The 21243-nt window shown below is 39.0% G+C and overlaps 1 protein-coding gene across 1 annotated transcript in view; it reads right to left on the reverse strand.

The window, feature by feature from the left end:
* Positions 1-19082: 19082 nt before the first annotated feature.
* Positions 19083-21243, reverse strand: part of LOC124594696 (dynein axonemal heavy chain 3) — a 1186267-nt gene continuing 1184106 nt past the window's right edge. Inside the window, exon 68 of the mRNA XM_047133063.1 lies at positions 19083-19334. Within this exon, the coding sequence (XP_046989019.1) occupies positions 19152-19334 (183 nt within the window). The 3' untranslated portion in view covers positions 19083-19151. The remainder of the gene's footprint in view (positions 19335-21243) is intronic.

Genomic DNA, 21243 nt, shown 5'->3' on the forward strand with positions numbered 1-21243 from the left:
TGTAAGCTAAGCACGAACAACAAAATACCATAAAAATGTCAATTAATTTTCCTTGCAGAGTAAATGTTCATAAAGGGTACCAGAACAAACGAATGTCTATGAATTTAAAAAAAGTGTAGAAATATCTGCAGATGTTTGCAATGACCAAATGTATCAGTGGCCATCTAGCTATGTAATGCAATTAATTTTAAGTTCTTGTCTTTCAGCGACCAGTGCATTGTCATGGTGCAGAAGATGACAATTACGTCGAGAGTAGCAGGCACCAAAGAGAAATGGGTCACACCTTGAGTAAACAATTTAGTTATAAGAATATTTATACAAAGGTCATAAGGCAAATGAAAAATGAAATATGCATTGTCACAGTGTATCTCCATGACAATTATCAGTACCTATTTGCTGCAGAGTACACATAAACATTTAAGCATGAGATTCTGCAGAAACCAATTAATTTTTATAGTGTCACCTGAAAGCTTAAATAGTGACATTTCCAGGTATTTGAGAAAGATAAGTCTATGATGGTTAAAACTTCAAATTTCACCCTAAGCTACATGTGAATTGAAGTAAACTGCGCTAGCACATGAAGAAACAACATAATACTATGTTAAGGATTAGTCAGTGCACATTATTTCCACAAAATAAAAGTTCTTTGGCAACTAGTCCATGACTGTACGAGTAACATTTCCTCATAAATCCTTGAACCAGTACATGAGTCCAGAAGGAGACGAGGTACTGGCAGAAGTAAAGCTGTGAGTACCGGGCGTGAGTCGTGCTTCGGTAGCTCAGATGGTAGAGCACTTGCCCGCGAAAGGCAAAGGTCCCGAGTTCGAGTCTCGGTCGGGCACACAGTTTTAATCTGCCAGGAAGTTTCAGTACATGAGTAATTCCTTTCTTCCCTCCCAAACAAAGGAGGTGCCACCAAGTGTAGTTAGGCCAGCAATGCGTAATGATTCAGTCCTCTTTCCAATGTGTTATTCCCTCCTCTACCCAAGGACGAAATGAGCTCCCATATGTGATAAATGCTTATCTATAAAAATGAAGCATAAATGTATCATGTGCTTGTATCATGAGAATGTGCATGTAATTATTTGTGTATGAGATGTGAACAAAGATTAAGTTGAAGCTAACAAACAAACTGAAGTAACAGAACCCAGTTAATGAAAAATTTATGACGTTTTAAAACTTAAGAAATTTATGCTCATAGTGTAAGTGATGGATGGAATGTTAGACATAAGTATAAGCTATCCTGTTATGTACATTGTTGTAACTCATTACTTGTATGAATTTTCATTGGAATCCAAGCTCCATATGAAGAAATGAACTTAAAAGACAAGTAATTTATATTATGAACTACAGTTGAAACTTCCTGGCAGATTAAAACTGTGTGCCGGACCGAGACTTGAACTCGGGACAACTGGTTGGTAGAGCACTTGCCCGCGAAAGTCAAAGGTCCTGAGTTCGAGTTTCAGTCCGGCACACAGTTTTAATCTGCCAGGAAGTTTCATATCAGTGCACACTCCACTGCAGAGTGAAAATCTCATTCTGAACTATAGTTGTTCGAGCTGGTACTTACCTCATCAACGGATGCTGTTGGTCAGGGTTCTCTTTGCTGAAAATGCGAGTACAATGGGTAATAATGATGCCTGGGTCATAAAAATGGAGATCCTCTGCCACAGAATTGGATTTTGTACAATAAGCACACACCCACTGCACCCAGAGTGAAAACAAACGCCACAGCAATTCTTCAATATGTGACACTCAGGTGGAAGTGTGACACTCCATGTGAAATTAACATTATGAAAATGAGTGTAAGCACATGCGACAGTAGCAGCTGACATGTTGACCATTGGTGGCTTGTTCTTAGCCACCAAATCTGCCAGAGCCAAGTGCGAAACCCAGCAGCGAGAATTAAGCAAAATGAACATTATTGTTTTTGTTGTTGTGGTCTTCAGTCCTGAGACTGGTTTGATGCAGCTCTCCATGCTACTCTATCCTGTGCAAGCTTTTTCATCTCCCAGTACCTACTGCAACCTACATCCTTCTGAATCTGCTTAGTGTATTCATCTCCTGGTCTCCCTCTACGATTTTTACCCTCCACGCTGCCCTCCAATTCTAAATTGGTGATCCCTTGATGCCTCAGAACATGTCCTACCAACCGATCCCTTCTTCTGGTCAGGTTGTGCCACAAACTTCTCTTCTCCCCTATCCTATTCAATACTTCCTCATTAGTTATGTGATCTATCCATCTAATCTTCAGCATTCTTCTGTAACACCACATTTCGAAAGCTTCTATTCTCTTCTTGTCCAAACTATTTATCGTCCATGTTTCACTTCCATACATGGCTACACTCCACACAAATAGTTTCAAAAATGACTTCCTGACACTTAAATCTATACTCGATGTTAACAAATTTCTCTTCTTCAGAAATGCTTTCCTTGCCATTGCCAGTCTACATTTCATATCCTCTCTATTTCGACCATCATCAGTTATTTTGCTCCCCAAATAGCAAAACTCCTTTACTACTTTAAGTGTCTCATTTCCTAATCTAATTCCCTCAGCATCACCCGACTTAATTAGATTACATTCCATTATCCTTGTTTTGCTTTTGTTGATGCTCATCTTATATCCTCCTTTCAAGACACTGTCCATTCCGTTCAACTGCTCTTCCAAGTCCTTTGCTGTCTCTGACAGAATTACAATGTCATCGGCGAACTCAAAGTTTTTATTTCTTCTCCATGAATTTTAATACCTACTCCAAATTTTTCTTTTGTTTCCTTTACTGCTTGCTCAATATACAGATTGAACAACATCGGGGATAGGCTACAACACTGTCTTACTCCCTTCCCAACCACTGCTTGCCTTTCATGTCCCTCGACTCTTATAACTGCCATCTGGTTTCTGTACAAATTGTAAATAGCCTTTCGCTCCCTGTATTTTACCCCTGCCACCTTTAGAATTTGAAAGAGAGTATTCCAGTCAACATTGTCAAAAGCTTTCTCTAAGTCTACAAATGCTAGAAACGTAGGTTTGCCTTTCCTTAATCTTTCTTCTAAGATTAGTCGTAAGGTGAGTATTGCCTCATGTGTTCCAGTGTTTCTACGGAATCCAAACTGATCTTCCCCGAGGTTGGCTTCTACTAGTTTTTCCATTTGTCTGTAAAGAATTCGTGTTAGTATTTTGCAGCTGTGACTTATTAAACTGATAGTTCGGTAATTTTCACATCTGTCAACACCTGCTTACTTTGGGATTGGTATTATTATATTCTTCTTGAAGTCTGAGGGTATTTCGCCTGTTTCATACATCTTGCTCACCAGATGGTAGAGTTTTGTCAGGACTGGCTCTCCCAAGACCGTCAGTAGTTCCAGTGGAATGTTGTCTACTCCGGGGGCCTTGTTTCGACTCAGGTCTTTCAGTGCTCTGTCAAACTCTTCACGCAGTATCATATCTCCCATTTCATCTTCAGCTACATCCTCTTCCATTTCCATAATATTGTCCTCAAGTACATCGCCCTTGTATAGACCCTTTATATACTCCTTCCACCTTTCTGCTTTCCCTTCTTTGCTTAGAACTGGGTTTCCATCTGAGCTCTTGATATTCATACAAGTCGTTCTCTTGTCTCCAAAGGTCTCTCTAATTTTCCTGTAGGCAGTATCTATCTTACCCCTAGTGAGATAGGCCTCTACATCCTTACAATTGTCCTCTAGCCATCCCTGCTTAGCCATTTTGCACTTCCTGTCGATCTCATTTTTGAGACGTTTGTATTCCTTTTTGCCTGCTTCATTTACTGCATTTTTATATTTTCTCCTTTCATCAATTAAATTCAATATTTCTTCTGTTATCCAAGGATTTCCACTAGCCCTCGTCCTTTTACCTACTTGATCCTCTGCTGCCTTCGCTACTTCATCCCTCAAAGCTACCCATTCTTCTTCTACTGTATTTCTTTCCCCCATTCCTGTCAGGTGTTCCCTTATGCTCTCCCTGACACTCTGTACAACCTCTGGTTCTTTCAGTTTATCCAGGTCCCATCTCCTTAAATTCCCACCTTTTTGCAGTTTCTTCAGTTTTGATCTACAGGTCATAACCAATAGATTGTGGTCAGAGTCCACATCTGCCCCTGGAAATGTCTTACAATTTAAAACCTGGTTCCTAAATCTCTGTCTTACCATTATATAATCTATCTGATACCTTTTAGTATCTCCAGGGTTCTTCCATGTATACAACCTTCTTTCATGATTCTTAAACCAAGTGTTAGCTATGATTATGTTGTGCTCTGTGCAAAATTCTACCAGGCGGCTTCCTCTTTCATTTCTTAGCCCCAATCCATATTCACCTACTATGTTTCCTTCTCTCCCTTTTCCTACACTCAAATTCCAGTCACCCATGACTATTAAATTTTCGTCTCCCTTCACAATCTGAATAATTTCTTTTATTTCATCATACATTTCTTCAATTTCTTCGTCATCTGCAGGGCTAGTTGGCATATAAAGTTGTACTACTGTAGTAGGTGTGGGCTTCGTATCTATCTTGGCCACAATAATGCGTTCACTATGTTGTTTGTAGTAGCTTACGTGCATTCCTATTTTCCTATTCATTATTAAACCTACTCCTGCATTACCCCTATTTGATTTTGTGTTTATAACCCTGTAGTCACCTGACCAGAAGTCTTGTTCCTCCTGCCACCGAACTTCACTAATTCCCACTATATCTAACTTCAACCTATCCATTTCCCTTTTTAAATTTTCTAATCTACCTGCCCGATTAAGGGATCTGACATTCCACGCTCCGATCCGTAGAACGCCATTTTTCTTTCTCCTGCTAACGACATCCTCTTGAGTAGTCCCCGCCTGGAGATCCAAATGGGGGACTATTTTACCTCCGGAATATTTTACCCAAGAGGATGCTATCATCATTGAATCATACAGTAATACATTATTGTTAGCATGATAAATTCAAATATGTAATGGACTATCATATTATGTACATAATTTTTTAATTTCTTGTAGAACCTTTACATACGTGGGATCAGCTGATATATCCATATACCCATTCCATTAAGAAAAGAGAAGCCAACAAATAAAGGGCATCGACCCCTATCGGCAAATGTAAACATGTACAAGCCAAAAACCACTGTACGACTCCATACCATGTCAACATAGAGTGTGGGGGCAGTTGTGTAGGTACATGCTGAAAGACTCCCAGGATGTCGTAAAGTTAAAATTTATTAAGAACAAATAATGAAACACTGATTGACCATAAGTGTTGGCAAAGACATTAATTATGAATGCGCGGTAAGGTGCTGACAAATGAAAAATCCATCTTTTTTTTTTTTTTTTTTTTCGTGATTTTGTTATTCATGCTCTCTGAAGGTCTCTGAAGAAGTGCCGTTTGGAGGATGACAGGCTACGAATGTTTTGTATCAACATGTTTCAAAATAAGAAAAAAAAATTTACTAGTATTAAGCATGTTTTATTCAAGTGAAGTGAAACCAAGTAAGGAGGATTTTCTTAATTATGAAACGCACTGGTGTACTTGGAGTCTGCTGCCTGCATCTATAATTGAAATGTAAGAGAAGTAGTCTGATAGCCTAAAAATTCATACAAACACACAAGTTAACGCATTTCTCTGCAAGTGTCATAGTGCTGTAACTCCCTTCACTTTCTATTACTATCATATGATAATAGAGCTAATATCATTGTTATTCTTGGCTTTTTGTGTACTAAATGTGCATCATACATCTCGAAAATTTTCTTTGAAATGTTAATTTATAGTCAAGTTTATTAACAGTTCATGGCTATCTTCATAAATGTACCAATGCATTTATTACTGAATGAACACTGGACACTATGCATGCTGGTGTTGAGGTTGTATTTCTTTTATTTATTAATTTTTTTATTTCCGAGGATGTGGTAGTAGAAAGTATAACATTAAAAAAAGATAATAGAATAACCTAAGAAGATAGCAATTGTCACTGAGAAAACTAAGATAGAAATAAGGTAACAATTTAACTCGGACAGCTGGTGGTCATCAATTCATCAAATTTGTGAAGGGTGTAAACTCTCCTCGGGCCTTAAATCTTTTTATCATATCTATCTTGTATAACCCTTTTTCTTGCCCTGTATCAGGGTCTGTTAGGTATACTGATTTTGGATGTGGTATATCCAGAATTTTAAGAGGTCCACCGTAACACTGTAAAAATTTGCTTGTTTCTTACTTTAAATTCAAGCTACGATGAAAATCACATAGTAATACCAAAGTTCTGTTTTTTGTGCCTGTTTATCAAATTCATTAAGAATCACTTGAAATTATGGCACTACCGTATTTACTCGAAGGTAAGCTGCACTCGAATCTAAGCCGCACATGAAAAATGAGACTCGAAATAAAGGAAAAAAATATATCCCGAATCTAAGCTGCACCTGAAATTTGAGACTCGAAATTCAAGGGGAGAGAAAAGTTTTAGGCCGCACCTCCAAATCAAAACAAAGTTGGTCCATTGTAATATGAGACGCAATTTAAGTCGAATGAAAGATGATACGGCTACAGTAGTTTGGTTTGAGTCGTAAGCTTAGCAGTTAAGCTTTACCAGGTAGCCATTGCTATGCGTCAGGCACTCCGTCCGTATTTATATGGGTACCCTTCCTTTTTCCACGTGCTTCGTCTGGTTTGAATCAATTGCTTATTTTGCTTTGATCTGATAAGTGTCATTTTCTTTGTTATAGGTGTTTACGTCACTCTAAGCTGAAAATGCATTACTGTACTGTGTCATGCATTGTTTGTCGCATTCTGACAGTGCGTGTTTACGGCATGTCGCCGCTCGCGGCATGACTTGCTTTTGTGCACGCTACTGCCGCTTAAAAAAAAAAAAAGAAGAGGAATTGTCTCAATAGCGAAACAATGCTTTCTTTGATAATGATGAACAAGAACCAAATAATAGACTGCGTATGATAGAAGATGTTCTGAAAGAGAGTAGGGCGCAAATTTTTCTCCGTTTGAAAATCTTTGCGGCCGCTTCTTTAGTACATCAAATTCTGCACAGAAATTAGCTTCATTTCTGACTATATCACTATTAGGCATAAGAATAATACGAATATAAACATGATACGATAGGTGTATTCTTCCTCATTTGCTGTTGTTTCACTCTAGTTTCGTAGTTTATTAGGCAGACATGGCACTACCGTATTTACTCGAAGGTAAGCTGCACTCGAATCTAAGCCGCACATGAAAAATGAGACTCGAAATAAAGGAAAAAAATATATCCCGAATCTAAGCTGCACCTGAAATTTGAGACTCGAAATTCAAGGGGAGAGAAAAGTTTTAGGCCGCACCTCCAAATCAAAACAAAGTTGGTCCATTGTAATATGAGACGCAATTTAAAGAATACATGGCAAAATGTTTATTTTTGTATTATTCTTATGGTGAAGAGAATACTGCATGTGATTCACATTTCATCAGGTTCCTATTAGCAACCATCTCTTCTCACAGGTAGGAAAAAACTCGGAACGTAGAGTTGGCCATATTGACAAACATCCCTAACAGTCTTGCCAGTCGGATTTTCGTAGTACATTGAAATTCTGCTACATTCGAAGATGAACAATACGGAATTTGTATTTACTTCATTGGATAATGTATGTAAATGCAGTGGTCGAAACTCGGGGCGGAGAGAAAAAAAAGGTTTTGGCGCCAGTATTTATCTTTGTGCCCACAAAGCATGCTTGTGTAGCGCTACATATATTCGATGGCAGAAGTTAGTTCTGGCGGCACCTACCAACATTTTTCAGAACTTCCGCTTGCTTTGCACTCGATTCTAAGCCGCAGGCGGTTTTTTGGATTACAGAAACCGGAAAAAAAGTGCGACTTAGATTCGAGTAAATACGGCAGTTGTGTCCAGGTAGTGTACTTGAAAATACTCTTGCAAACAATGCATTACAATATTGGTATTGTTTGCTTAATGGGATAAAGTCTAACATACTTTATGTTCGAAAGAATATTAGTGTTAACCGATTCTACTTTATCTTGTATGGTGGAATTTACAGATTCATGTAATCATTATTCCAAATTAGACAGCATTTCAGGTGTGGTAAATATGTCTCTTGAATTCTCAGTATTGTTTGAAAACAGTTAGGCCTATATGCTCTTATGCCTCTGAGATTTGCTCTTTAACATTCTTGTGAACTAAATTGCATTGGTTATTGATCTCAACCTTCAACTCCTTAGGCAACTGGGTCAAAGTACTTGCAATGATAGTTAATTTAGCTTCTAGTTCCTATTTAGTGTGATCTCTTATCACTCATTTTAGTTCTTTTTCCACATTTTCTACTTTGACAGACAGTTCACTACTTTTGGACTCTACTTTGTCAGATAGTTCCTTAATATTAGAATCTGCTTTGTCCGATAATTCCTTAATATTAGAATTTACTTTGTCAGATAGTTCCTTAATATTCCAATCTACTTTCTCAGATCATGCATTAAAATTAGGATTTATTTTGTCAGACATTTGCTTCAAAAAGCGTTTAATGCATTCTGGAGCCTCTGCAGCCTTTCTTCTAGTAATGATGGCATATAATGCAAATATTCTCTATTATGTACCCACAATTTCTGCACAGTTTTCTTAAATATCATAACACTGAAGCACTGTGTCGCTGTCTAAATAATAATAATAATAAAAAAAAGATAAAATAAAATAAAAAAAAATATAAAAAAAATTTCAACATGGGTTTATGTGTTTTCTGAACAGCTCACCATTTATGATGAACAGGTCTGCCTCATCATGTAGCCAATGCAATTGTGTGTACGTGGCAATGATTTGCACCACCCAGTACAGCCGATGTCTCCAACACTTCAATAGGTGGACTGCACTGTGTCGTACAGCAGCAGCCCTGCAGCTTTGCTCGGCTACTACTGTGCACCTGCCGATGTCAGGTTTGGAAATCATCTTCTCTGAACCCACCAAGAAATTCTTCTCCAAACCCGTTGTGTAATTACTGCATTGTAGTTAAACCATTATTTTATTCACATGTCGATGTTATTTACTTGGCATGTAAATTTAATTGAAGTTGCTGTAATACTTGTACCACAATTATATAAGTATGATTTGTCTTCAGATTCCATGAATTGTTCTAATATTTCTCTTTGCTTTCTTCTTTATGGAACGTTACTGAGTTTTACATCCATTCTCTTATAGTTACTCCTTTTGTTTCATTAAAAAAATGTTCAAATGTGTGTGAAATCTTATGGGACTTAACTGCTTAGGTCATCAGTCCCTAAGCTTGCACACTACTTAACCTAAATTATCCTAAGGACGAACACACACACCCGTGCCCGAGGGAGGACTCAAACCTCCACCGGGACCAGCCGCACAGTCTGCGACTGCAGCGCAGTACCTTAGACCGCTCGGCTAATCCTGCACGGCTTTTGTTTAACCCTTGTTACTCTTAGCAATGCCGTAATTTATCACTTTTTGAATTTCAAGATTTTGCAAATTTATGGTTCTTTATTTCCTCCATTTTGCTCCAATGTTCCACATCCTGTACACTGGGAACCAAATGAAATGTTTCTCTTGTTGGGTTACAGTTTTATGTAGCTGCTGGCTCGCTCATTGCAGTTGAAGCTGAATGAGAACACTTCATTAGATCTGTAACCCGACATAACATCTGATGTTTTTTTTAATAGATGATTCTCTGGAAGTGGAAGTCCTACTAATCAGTGGCTCTGAAATCCTGTATGTAGGTGAAGACAGGGTTGATTTCTTCAGGTTCTGCAGCTGTTATTAGAGCAAGAGAAGTTAAGTAGTGTGACCTGTGAATTGGAGTAGAACACAATCTTTTTATACGACATACACCTCGAAGGCTCAGCATGGCAATCCAGATTACAGTACGTCCCATTTGTCGCAAAACTGCAAAACCATCTTGCCCTTTGCTTTCATTCTTGGAGGCTGTGTTTGCTCTTTGATGGTCAAGCCACTGCCAAGCGTCGTCACCAAAATGTAAAAGGCCGCACCCACAGCAGATGAAGCCATTTATTTGTTGCTGCCTCTTGCTGTTTTCTTGTATTCCATACCTCCCATTTAATTTCTGCACAAACGAAAACAAACACCCATGGGCGATATACGTTCCATGGCTTATGCCATACTTAATATTATTCTGTCACGGTCACCCTTCCTTGTACTCCACAAGGTGTGTGAAATTTTGTTTGCCTAAATGGCATATAACACTTCAGTATCTTCTAATCCCTTCCGTAATTTCTGTAACTCACTCTTATTATTAATACTATCATCCAAAAAATTAGACTTTTTGTGTACCTTTTGTTCCACCATTTCTTCTACACAGTTCCCCAATTTAGTTAAGGTTTTTGGATTGCTAGAAATTTCCATAAGTTTTTTCCTTATAATAATTCCAACCTATCTTGTGTCTGAGATTTGATTGCAAATAATTCTATAATTGTGTGTGTGTGTGTGTGTGTGTGTGTGTGTGTGTGTGTGTGTGTGTGTGTGTGTGTGTGTGGTGTTGGTTGTTTATCAACATATTTACACCATCATCCATTGTTAATGAATGTCATTCATAGTCAGTTATTGCATATTATATAACTCCACTTCACCTAATTTGTCTCACCAGCTGCTGTCACTCCCTGACAATGCCATCATATGTGTAGCTGTCAGAAGCCATCACGGCACCCATCACCATAGAAGGCGCTCACTGAAAATCTCCTCTATAGCTGGCTTATCATCACGTGGTTAATGTGCCAAGAATGTACATACATGAATAATAGTCGTTGTTTACCTGGTTGTTATGGAGAACCGGTATTCCTTTCGTCTAAGATCATGACAATCTAAATTTTTTGGGTTTACGTCAATGCACAATCCCTTTAGTTTGACTATGTTTCTGCCGTTTGCACCGTTACAGTGTATATGCTTGCAAAACAGTTCTCGATGGCTTGCTTACTTCTGTTGCACTAGGCAACAATGAACATCTCATTGTTTGAAAAATTTTATTTTTAATTTCTTGTTATAGCTATCTTATTTGCTCTCGTCCTTATCCTTCACTCAGGATGCCACATGAGGTGTTCTTCTTGTTGTGGGTTGGTTTTAAGTCAAAAATATATTGTGAGGTGCCAAGTCTTTACTCATTCCCATGTAATAACAGTTACCTTCTTTTCCGAATTTCCCGGTTGCCATCTTCTTTTCTCTTGATGTTGTGGGCCTGATATGGTGATCAACTATTTACAAAGAAAATAACTGAGATACTTATATCCTTGATGAGAAATAAGGGAGACTAAGAGAATGGCAAAATTTCATGAAAAATCAAAGCAGTGTTTGTAAAAGATAACTATTTAATTACACATCACAAATATTTACACATATTTTGTAACAGATTTTGGCTCAGTCAGTAGTTTTGTACCATTTTCAGCAAATTCAAAGAATTCACTGCACGAATAAGGAAATTCGTGGCATTTGCAGTTTCGATGTGATTAGGTTTGTACCACTTTTATTCCTTGAACGATCCACTTATTATTCATAAGAGATAATACCCACTCAGTGTGAGCATTACTTCCTGGTACACTCATAACATAACCCACAAGCTTACCCAAGTTTTCAAAATTCACATTATTTGATTTCAAAGTTGTTAAAACTTTAATCCATTTCTGTCTAAAGCTACCATCTAAAGAGACAGCAAATTTAATTGCATCAGTAGGACTGCAAAATTCCTCATGTAATTCACTTTCATTCACACAATCCAGTCTGACACACTCCACACCTTCATGCATGTCATTGAATGTTAATTCCCTTTTGAGACATAGTGACTTTAAACTATCATCAAATTTGTAAACTAAATAAGAATTTAAAGACTTGTAGAAGTTGGGTAACAAACATGATGTTATTGTCGTGTAATGACTGTAAACATTATTGATTCACATACACAGTATTTATTTACTCACATTATAGGGACAGATACAACTTAAACACTTAGCATCTTAGAACACACTGCCCCAGGGTCCAGAGATACTGTTTTGCAGTGATATTCTTGGGGCCGGAAGTCCATAGAGTTAGTGTCCCCACAGGTCTCCTCCCCCCCCCCCCCCCCCCAAAGACATGTAATGCTGATGATGTGTTGCTGTGTGGTGCAGGTGTCATCTCTGGAGATGCTGTTGTATGTGATCCTGTGGTGGGGGTGTAGGCTTGTCCTGTGTCCAGTTTTCCGTTTTGTGGTCTGGGGCTCACACATGTAGGATGCCGTCTCTGGATTGCATAGATAACAGTGCAGCTGTATTGAGTGACTGCGATACTGGTGTGGAGTGGTACAATGATTGTGACACTGTTCTGTTGTCAACCTGGTTGTTTATGTACGTGGCAGATACCACAATAGTTGTGTCATGTAGAGACACTGTGCTATCTTTTGGAAGGTAGTGCTTGACATAGACTGTGATGGAAAAGAGGGTTGTGTCAAATGGGCAGTATTGTTCCCTGGCATCTCCGACAAAGTCTATGCTGGCTTCAGTCTATTGAAGGACACAGTAGTAGGTTTGCTGGCTATCACGATTTTGAATGTGTTGGGTCCCCATCTTAAGACTTTATATCATCCACTGTATGCTGGGTGAAGTGCTGGCTTGACGGTGTCTGTGCATAGCATTACATGAGTGCAAGTCTGTAGGTTTTGTGCACAAATACATTGGGTGTTGTGTGGTGTGACAGCGGTGCGACTCTGATTCTGCGTAACCATTCTCTGACCCATTGTACAAGATCTGGGAGGTCCTTGTTGCCTTTGTCCAGTGTCTTTCTGAAAACTCCTGCTGAGAGGCTAATCGCTTTACCATAGAGGACCTCCACTAGTGAGGCATTGAGTCCTCATTGAGAGCCATTCTGATACCCAGTAGCACCCAAGGTAGGGCCTCTAACCATTCGTTATTCTGGCACACCAGTACTGCTTTCAGTGTGCAGTGCCACTGTTCCAATAGGCAGTTTGACTGTGGATGTTAGGCTGTGGTATGGAATCAGTGGCAGCCACAGAGGTGGCACAGTTCCATAAATAGGATTGACTCTAATTGTCTGCCCTGATTGGTCATTAGTGACTCAGGGCAGCCAAATCTCGCTATTCAGAGGTCGATGAATGATCTCACCACTGTTTCTGCTGATATGTCCCTGGGCAGGTCAGCCTCCATCCACTGAGTCGTTCAGTCGATGTCTGATACGATATAATGAAATCCATAAAATTCAGGTAGTAGCCCCACTAAATCTATATGTATGAGACAAAATGGTCCTTTTGCACAGGGAAGCTCCATAACAGTGGCTGGTTGTGTCGTCTTATCTTTGCTTGTGTCCAAGTGGCACAATCCCTCTTCATATTTGGCCACATATAATGCTCCGAAATTAGTTTTGTCATGGGGCGCACTCCGGGGTGAGCTAAGTTATGGAGTAAGTCAAATATTGTTCCGTGATATTTGGCAGAGACAAAAGGTCATTTCCTCCCCCCTGACATGTCACACCAAACTAGTTTGTTGGTTCTGGGCACTGGGCGTTGTTGTACTTGTAATCCCATGTCACTGCCTGACAAGAATCGTTACAGGTTGCCTGTGAGTCTGTGAGGTTTTTGAAATCCAGTTGAGTGTTCATGGCCACTAGGCATGACAGTTAGCCAGCAACAATATTATCCACTCCGTGCACGTGGCAAACTGTGAGATGTGATCCAAGTGCCTAAACCTATACGGTGTGACGTTGGCAGATGGATTCTTTACTGTGTCAGCTAATGGTTGATGGTTTGTATAGGTAGTAAGTGGTCTCCCTCCAGTATCCTCGCAGAAGTCGCACACCACTTCGTACACGGCCAGTAGTTCACCGTCAAAGGTTGACCACTTCCTTTGAGAGTCTGTCAGTTTCCTTGAGAGAAGACGGAGAGGTTGAGTAATCCCTGGCACTTCCAGCTGTAATACAGTGCCTATTGCTCGGTCACTCACTTCTGATGTAATGATAAGATGAGCATCTGGTGAAGGTAGTGCGTGACAAATGTTACGCGAGGCTGTCGCAGTTGGGATTTGTTAGTATTAATTTCCACCCCGTGTTGTGACAGCTTGTTGCAGACTCCACACAGGTGTCATTTGTGCTACTCTCTGGATTTTGAGAATGTAATTAAATCATCTAAATAACAGTAACAGTGTGGCTCATGGAAAAACAAACTTTGCTATGTCTGTGTGGTGTTTTTCAACCCAAAAGGCACGAATAAGAGTTCATATAAACCGAATGGAGTGATAATGGTCGGTTTGTGAACGTCCTCCAGGGCCATAGGTATTTGGGAGTATGCTCTTGTACCATCCAGTATGCTAAAGATGATTGCCCCTGCCAACTCGTGTGTGAAATCTCGCATATTCATAACTGGGTAGCTATCTATAATTGTTCTGGCACTGAGGTACTGGTAGTCACCGCAGAGGCACCGTGTACCATCTTTCTTTTGCTGGCGCTGCAGTCTGGAACTGCAAGACCGCTACGGTCGCAGGTTCGAATCCTGCCTCGGGCCTGGATGTTTGTGATGTCCTTAGGTTAGTTAGGTTTAACTAGTTCTAAGTTCTAGGGGACTAATGACCTCAGCAGTTGAGTCCCATAGTGCTCAGAGCCATTTGAACCGTTTTTTTTTTCTTTTGCTGCATAATGATAGGTGATGCCCATGCACTGTCTGAAGGTCTGGTTATACCACCCTCTACATAAATTCTTCAATGTCGGCTGACCAGTTCCTGATGACGGCTGCATAGCTGCTCATTCTCTATAAATGTTTTGATGTTCTCTTTACAGATGTTCTCGTATGCTACGGAGTTCGTCACACACTGCTGCACGTCGTAATGTAAGATCCGCTGGAGTCGACTTATCTGGCGGTGGAGGAGGAGGGTCTGTGGTGGATGGCAGACTGTCAATGCAGACAATGGCTATAGGGTGTAGTCCATTGCCTCGTTGTAACAGAGCCCTGCTGAGATCCGGGACGAGGTGGTAATGACGGAGGAATTCCACTCCGAGCACAAGTTCCACCGTTTCGGTCACAAAGAAAATCTGCGGACACGGTGTGCAGTCGTCTAGCCAGAGCACCGCGAAGGTTGTCTCCGTTAACTGTATTACTGAATCGTTTGCTGCTCAGAGTCGTACGGCTGAGGGTTCGTAATCTCCTGTGGTGAGATGTGGGAGTAGCGTGCTGACGCCTGTACCTGTATCGAGCAGCAGGTACTGGTGTAGCCAGCGGTCATAAACAAACAGTTGTGTGCCATCTAAAAGTGTGTGTGTGGCACGTTATGTGCTTTGGTACCTCCAGTAGAAGGGCAGCTTGTTGTAGGGAGGTGGGCTGGTGTGCCTAGGCCAGTCCACAAGGGCAGCAGTGGTGTGGGTCAGTGCCGAATTGCATGTGAAACTGGCAGTAGCTGCTTTTCGATTTGGTTTGGCTGGGCCGTGTTGTGGTGGCCCGGGCATCGGCCGTCTCCCTCGTCCGTTTATTCCCTGCTGGAGTCAGGTCCGTGTGCCGTGATTGTTGCGGTGTCGCAGTGGCCGCGGCCTGCGAGGCGACAGAGGTCTGGTTGCAGGGGGAGGAGGGTGTCGCTCGGGATCTGTGCGCAGTGTTTTGCACTGTGTCTGCCACTGCTGCCGTCCTAGTCTGTCGGCCAGTTGTAGGCACATTTCCGGTGGTGTGTCCGCGTGTACTAGAAGTGCCGTCTGTATTTTCCCTGGGAGCTCGAGCGACCGTAATGACCGTAGGACCTGGACTGGTAATAGGTTGTTGTCAATTTTAAGGTGCAGTTTGCACCGTAATGCTGACGGCGTGTCATCATCCTGCGTAGTCTTGTTTATGATGAGGTGCAGTTGTTGCTGTGGTATGTGTGATAATTGTTGCAATATTAGTGACTTTCTTCATCTCCTGCTTGTGCGCAGTTGCAGCATTTAGCAGTAGGTCGCTGATGAGATATGCTTGTTTGCCGAGACGGTTGAGAAGTATTAACAGCTCACTCCGCTCACCTCGATCCCTGCCGTCCTTGTCGTACACTCGCACAAAGCAAACCGCACTTCTGGTGAGTCTGTGTGAATGGGCTGCAGGTGGAGTTTCGTAGATGATGCGTAATTCCCGTAGTGGTCACTTTGTGTCGGTCCCACTGAGTTGTTGCCGTGCAGCATTTGCGTGGCATTGCTCAGACTGGCAGACACGATCTGATGAGATGTGGCCGCTGTTTGTCGTACTTGTCAGCTTCATGAGATTCCAGAATACTAAGATCGTAATTTTTCAAATACTTTGCTTTTTGAAAGAAAACATTTGCAATATTCACAAAGAAGCTCAAATAAGCCTGAAAAATTGTGGCTATTTCTGTATTTTATTGCAAAAATATTGTTTCAAGACATTAGGATGGTCTGAATCATCTACGCTTTTAAAATAGCTTTTTATAGGCTTGCAATTTTTGAAAGCCTTTCTACAGTGGGTGTGAGAGGTAACATCTAGTACTGAGAAAACCATCTAGTATTTACATGTCAGAGGATTTCTGCCATTCAACATCAACAAATTCAAAAAATGATTTTAATGTTTTGCTTCATTTGGCAGAACAGAAAGTGACTATATACTTTCAATACTAACACTTCAACATCTACATATTGTAAACAAGTGCAAGCACATTTCATGGCATTATGGAGAATATGGTTAAAACAACTGGCTTTGAGGATTTTATCATTCTCATTACTTAATAGTTTCCTGACTGAATGGTGCTTGCCATAATTTATTGACACCATCAGCATAGTATCATGATCTATTACTGCCATTCAAATTATTTGACTTCAGTGACTATTTGTAACAACCGATGGACATCCTTTGTAGCTTCATCTGCCTGTTCTATGAAATCCGGCAATTTGTTTTGAATTCCACTAAAGGGATCAAAATATTGCATTACAAATGGAAAACTTTTCTTGTTTAGGTGACTGGAGGCATCTGTTGCTAAAGACAAGAACATGCTACATTTTAAGGGTCATTTAAAATTTCCAAAAAATCGTTCTCACTTCTTGGAGGCAATATGTTCATTATGATCAGTTCAGCTTTAGTTCATTTGCAAGATATTTTATTTGACACATTAGATTCACTGAACATGATCTTCATAAGTCTGATCGCACAATACAAGATCCTCTAGTTTAGATTGTGTTGTACTGTGTAACAGACTAATGAAAGTTCACCAGCAATGGTTTTTCATGTCATTGTTTGTTAGGCCTTTGCTCAATGAGGAGAGCTGAAGTTATTTTGGATGAAGTAGTGAGATCATTGGCTTTGCTTTGGTGATGTACAACCAAATACAAGAAGTTAACTCAGAAAATTGCCAACAACTAACTACTAGGTGCTGAATAGTAAGATATATATATATATTTTGGAATATATAGTAATAATTTATCACCTGAAGTATTCATATTCTGTACAAAATCATTCTTGCTGCCATGTGTGATGCTAAACTCATGTTTGCAGTCTGAGCAGTTTGCTTTAGAAGCAATATAAAGCTTCCCACTTTGTAAAATATGTACAGATACACTTCGTTTTCTTTTTTTGGTAACATTTTAGCTTCATCCTCACCGCCCATCATAAAATCTTGAACAAGGATTCACAGGAAGCACTGGCACTGAAATGAAGTCATGTCTAACCGCCAAGCATCAGTTGATCATTTCTAAGATAACTGATAGACATAATGTCAATATAGAATCAGTTGTCCAACATTTCAATGAATTCTGACCATGCACACAATGTTCAAATACTCAAAAAATATTTGTACTAATGTAAAAGAAATAAAGTTAAAAACTGGAGAAAAATGCCAAATGAGCCTGAAAATATGAGAGTCAGAAGATTACAACAAAATATGCAAATACGTGAGATCCCGGGAGATATGGAAGAGTCAGCCACCCTGCACTGTGCAGTGCTACGTATTTAACTGCTGACTTTGTTTCTGATTGCAGAGGGGCAAGGGCTATAAGACTGGTTCTACAAAATACAGATAATTTATATCTGAGGGAATGAGTGTAGCGTGGTGAAATTCAAAGTTCCGCTACATGTTGCTGATGTCATTGTAATTTGTACAAACATAAATGAAGCTATATGTGTATACACACAGTAATGCCTTGAAGAGCAGCCATTCAGTAATAACCTCATATTTCATTCATTTCCAGAACACAATAGTATGTACATACACTTATCATTGTATTTCCAAAACATATTAAGTGCAACAGACCTGCAAATTTACATACTTCTGAGTCATCTGAGTCACTGGTAATGTAATCAGTATCCTGGTGAGAGATATCAGGATCACTAAGAACATTTTCCTTTTCTTGTAACTTGTCAATTGTGGTTATAATCTCAGAAAATGTACACAAGTCTCTCTTAGCACCAGCCATTGTTATCAATCATTTGCCATTATGTTCCTATGGCAGGTAGCACTGCCCTGAGGTCTGTTGAGTGTATTACTTTCTGCTTCTCATAGGTAGCTCCAGTTAACCTATAATTCAAAACACGTGGCAGTGGTGATAGCTTTTGTGTTCCCTGAGCTGCTCAATTACCTCGCAATAAGGTTGTGGTGAAGTAACTCACAACTGCCATCTATAGGATACAAATGGGATTTCAAAGTCTCTTGGAAGCACAGTACTTCTTGACTGTCCCAATTGATATGGTAATTTAAATTTTAGCTCATTATTCACTTCTTTAATATGGAATAAATGTAGCCCATTAATCCATATACTTTCAAGACACAAGACTTCAGATCGGATGCAAAGGGTCAACCAACTATTGAATATATGTGTGACTGAGTTTGCCACAAGGCAGAGTGTATTTTAAAAACATGACCTGCCGCCTTTTCAAAAGGACTTTGCATTATTTATTACACAATAGGCCACTGCTAAATGGGAAGTTCAGTGAACTCTTTTTCACAAAAATCTACAACCTTTGTGTATTCTGGGCAACTGTTATGCTTACTGATGCTGGATTTTTGAATTATAAAGGAAAATATTAGTCATAAATCTCACAGAAAATATCCAGTATTTGTGCAACAGGTAATTTCAAATCTTATGTCATTAGATGCAGATACTGCTGAATTAAAAATGTTTCACACTCCTACAATCATATATATTTCAGTTGAAAATTACATACTGTGTAAGAAATATGATAGTAAAACTGATACATAAGAATCAGTCATCCAGCTGACAGAGACAAGCAACTCCACGATTAATCCAGTGCTGTGGTGGCTTGTCACTGGGGAATTCCATGAACATAACGAAGTTTGTAGAGTGACCAGTTGTTGATAATACACCTCGTCTTGCACTAGTCTTGTATATAGGGCAGGTATATGTTGGTTTAGGAATAAAATTGGCCTGAAACACACATATATTTACATTATATACTAAATGCTAAGCATGTATTAATGATTTAACAAAGTAGGAAAAGACAGATTGTTAAATACCGTAAAAGAACAAACAGCCAAAGAACTGAGAGCATCTGGTAATACTATCTATAATACCTTTAGGTTTCGAGTTTTTTAAAGATATGAACAAGCTTACCTTTCTATTTTTTATGATTGTTATGATTAAGAAAGTTGTCTATGCTACAGTATTTTGTTCTACTGCTACTGTGACAGTAGTCATTTAGCAAACATGCCTTTCAGGAACATTTACCCTAAAAGACATTAGTGATGATTTTGGTAACACAGGGATTGGATAGACAGTGCTTTGGTTAAACTGAATGCTTCATGAATTTAGTGATGTATGTAACCTTTTCACAGGAAAGATTTAGATGTAGACCCCATCCAGACCCAGTGCCATCAAGAATGTAACTATGGATGTAAGTACACAATATCAAAGTGACAAAGAAATGCACAAGCCAAGTGAGCAAGCTGATGGGCTTCTACAGAAGAATCCAGACATACCCTTTTGTGAGGATGGCTCATTATTAAATATAAGGTCTTTAAAAAATAAAATTGATGATCTTAGTAGTAACTATATAATGCATTTTAATATAAATGGTTTAAGTGCTGAATACTCATGTGACAGAAGCTCTAAGTTAGATGAGCTACAAGTTTTTTTATCTGAATTTCTAAATGTTAAAGTAATTTGTTTAAATGAACACTGGCTTAGTAGTGATACCATAAAAATCTTAAATAAAATTGAAAACTTCAAGGTAGCTACCAACTTTTGTAGGATAAATAAGTCACAAGGAGGTTCATGCATACTCATTCATTCTGATTTAGATTACCATGTAAGATGTGACTTCAATTGTTTTGATGAAGAATCTATTTTTGAGGGTTGCTGTGTTGAGTTAAATGACTTAAATGTTGTTATAATATCAATTTATAGAATCTCAGGGAAGGTGACAACCGAGCATTTCCTACGTAAATTTTAGAGTTTGTTAGAATACCTCAGTAAAGAAAAGAGGAAAAAATTGTGGTTGCTGCTGATTTCAACATCAATGTGTTGAATGAAACATGTGAAGTATCAAAATTTACAGACTTCATAAAAAATATGGCTTCAAATTAAATTTTTCTGAATCTACAAGAGAAAATGCTCAGTCAGCTACACGTGTTGACAATATTTTAACAAATTACGTATTTGAAGATGGATATAAATTTTGTCTAGATCTAGGAATTTCTGATCATTCAGCATTATTCATTGAGCTACCCAGAGCAGGTAGAGAAGTCCCATGTAAAAAAGCTTATGTAAAAAGGATCTTCAACCAAGAAACTTTGACTCTATTCCATGATAAGCTCAAGCAGACAGAATGGCACATCGATAAAAATATTTCATGCACAGAAAATTTTGAAGCATTTCTAACGGATTTTCTAAGTGTTTTCAATGAAATGTTTCCACAAAAAACTTATTTTAATAAAATGACAAAATTAAAATGGATCACTAAAGGTAAAAAAATCTCCAGTGCTAAGAAAAGGCAGCTACATAAGGAACTAAGACATAATAAAAAAAAATTGAATTTATTGAATATGTTAAATGATACAAAAGTACATTTAAGAAAGTTGTCAAAGCAGCAAAGCAAATGACAAATAATAATTTAATCTTAAAACATGAGAATAAATCAAAGGCAGTGTGCTCAGTTGTAAAACACGAATTAGGTATCAAAGCCTCTAGACATGGAATTAGTACAATTAAGCTTGAAGATGAGATCATTGTAAATCCAGCTCAAATTTCAGAATGCTTCAATGAGTTCTTCATTAACCAGAGGTTAATGTTGCAGATTATGAGAACAATGTATGTCCCTTTGGACTAAATCATAATT

Source organism: Schistocerca americana, chromosome 2 (genome assembly GCF_021461395.2).
Source record: "Schistocerca americana isolate TAMUIC-IGC-003095 chromosome 2, iqSchAmer2.1, whole genome shotgun sequence".
Lineage (NCBI taxonomy): Eukaryota > Metazoa > Arthropoda > Insecta > Orthoptera > Acrididae > Schistocerca > Schistocerca americana.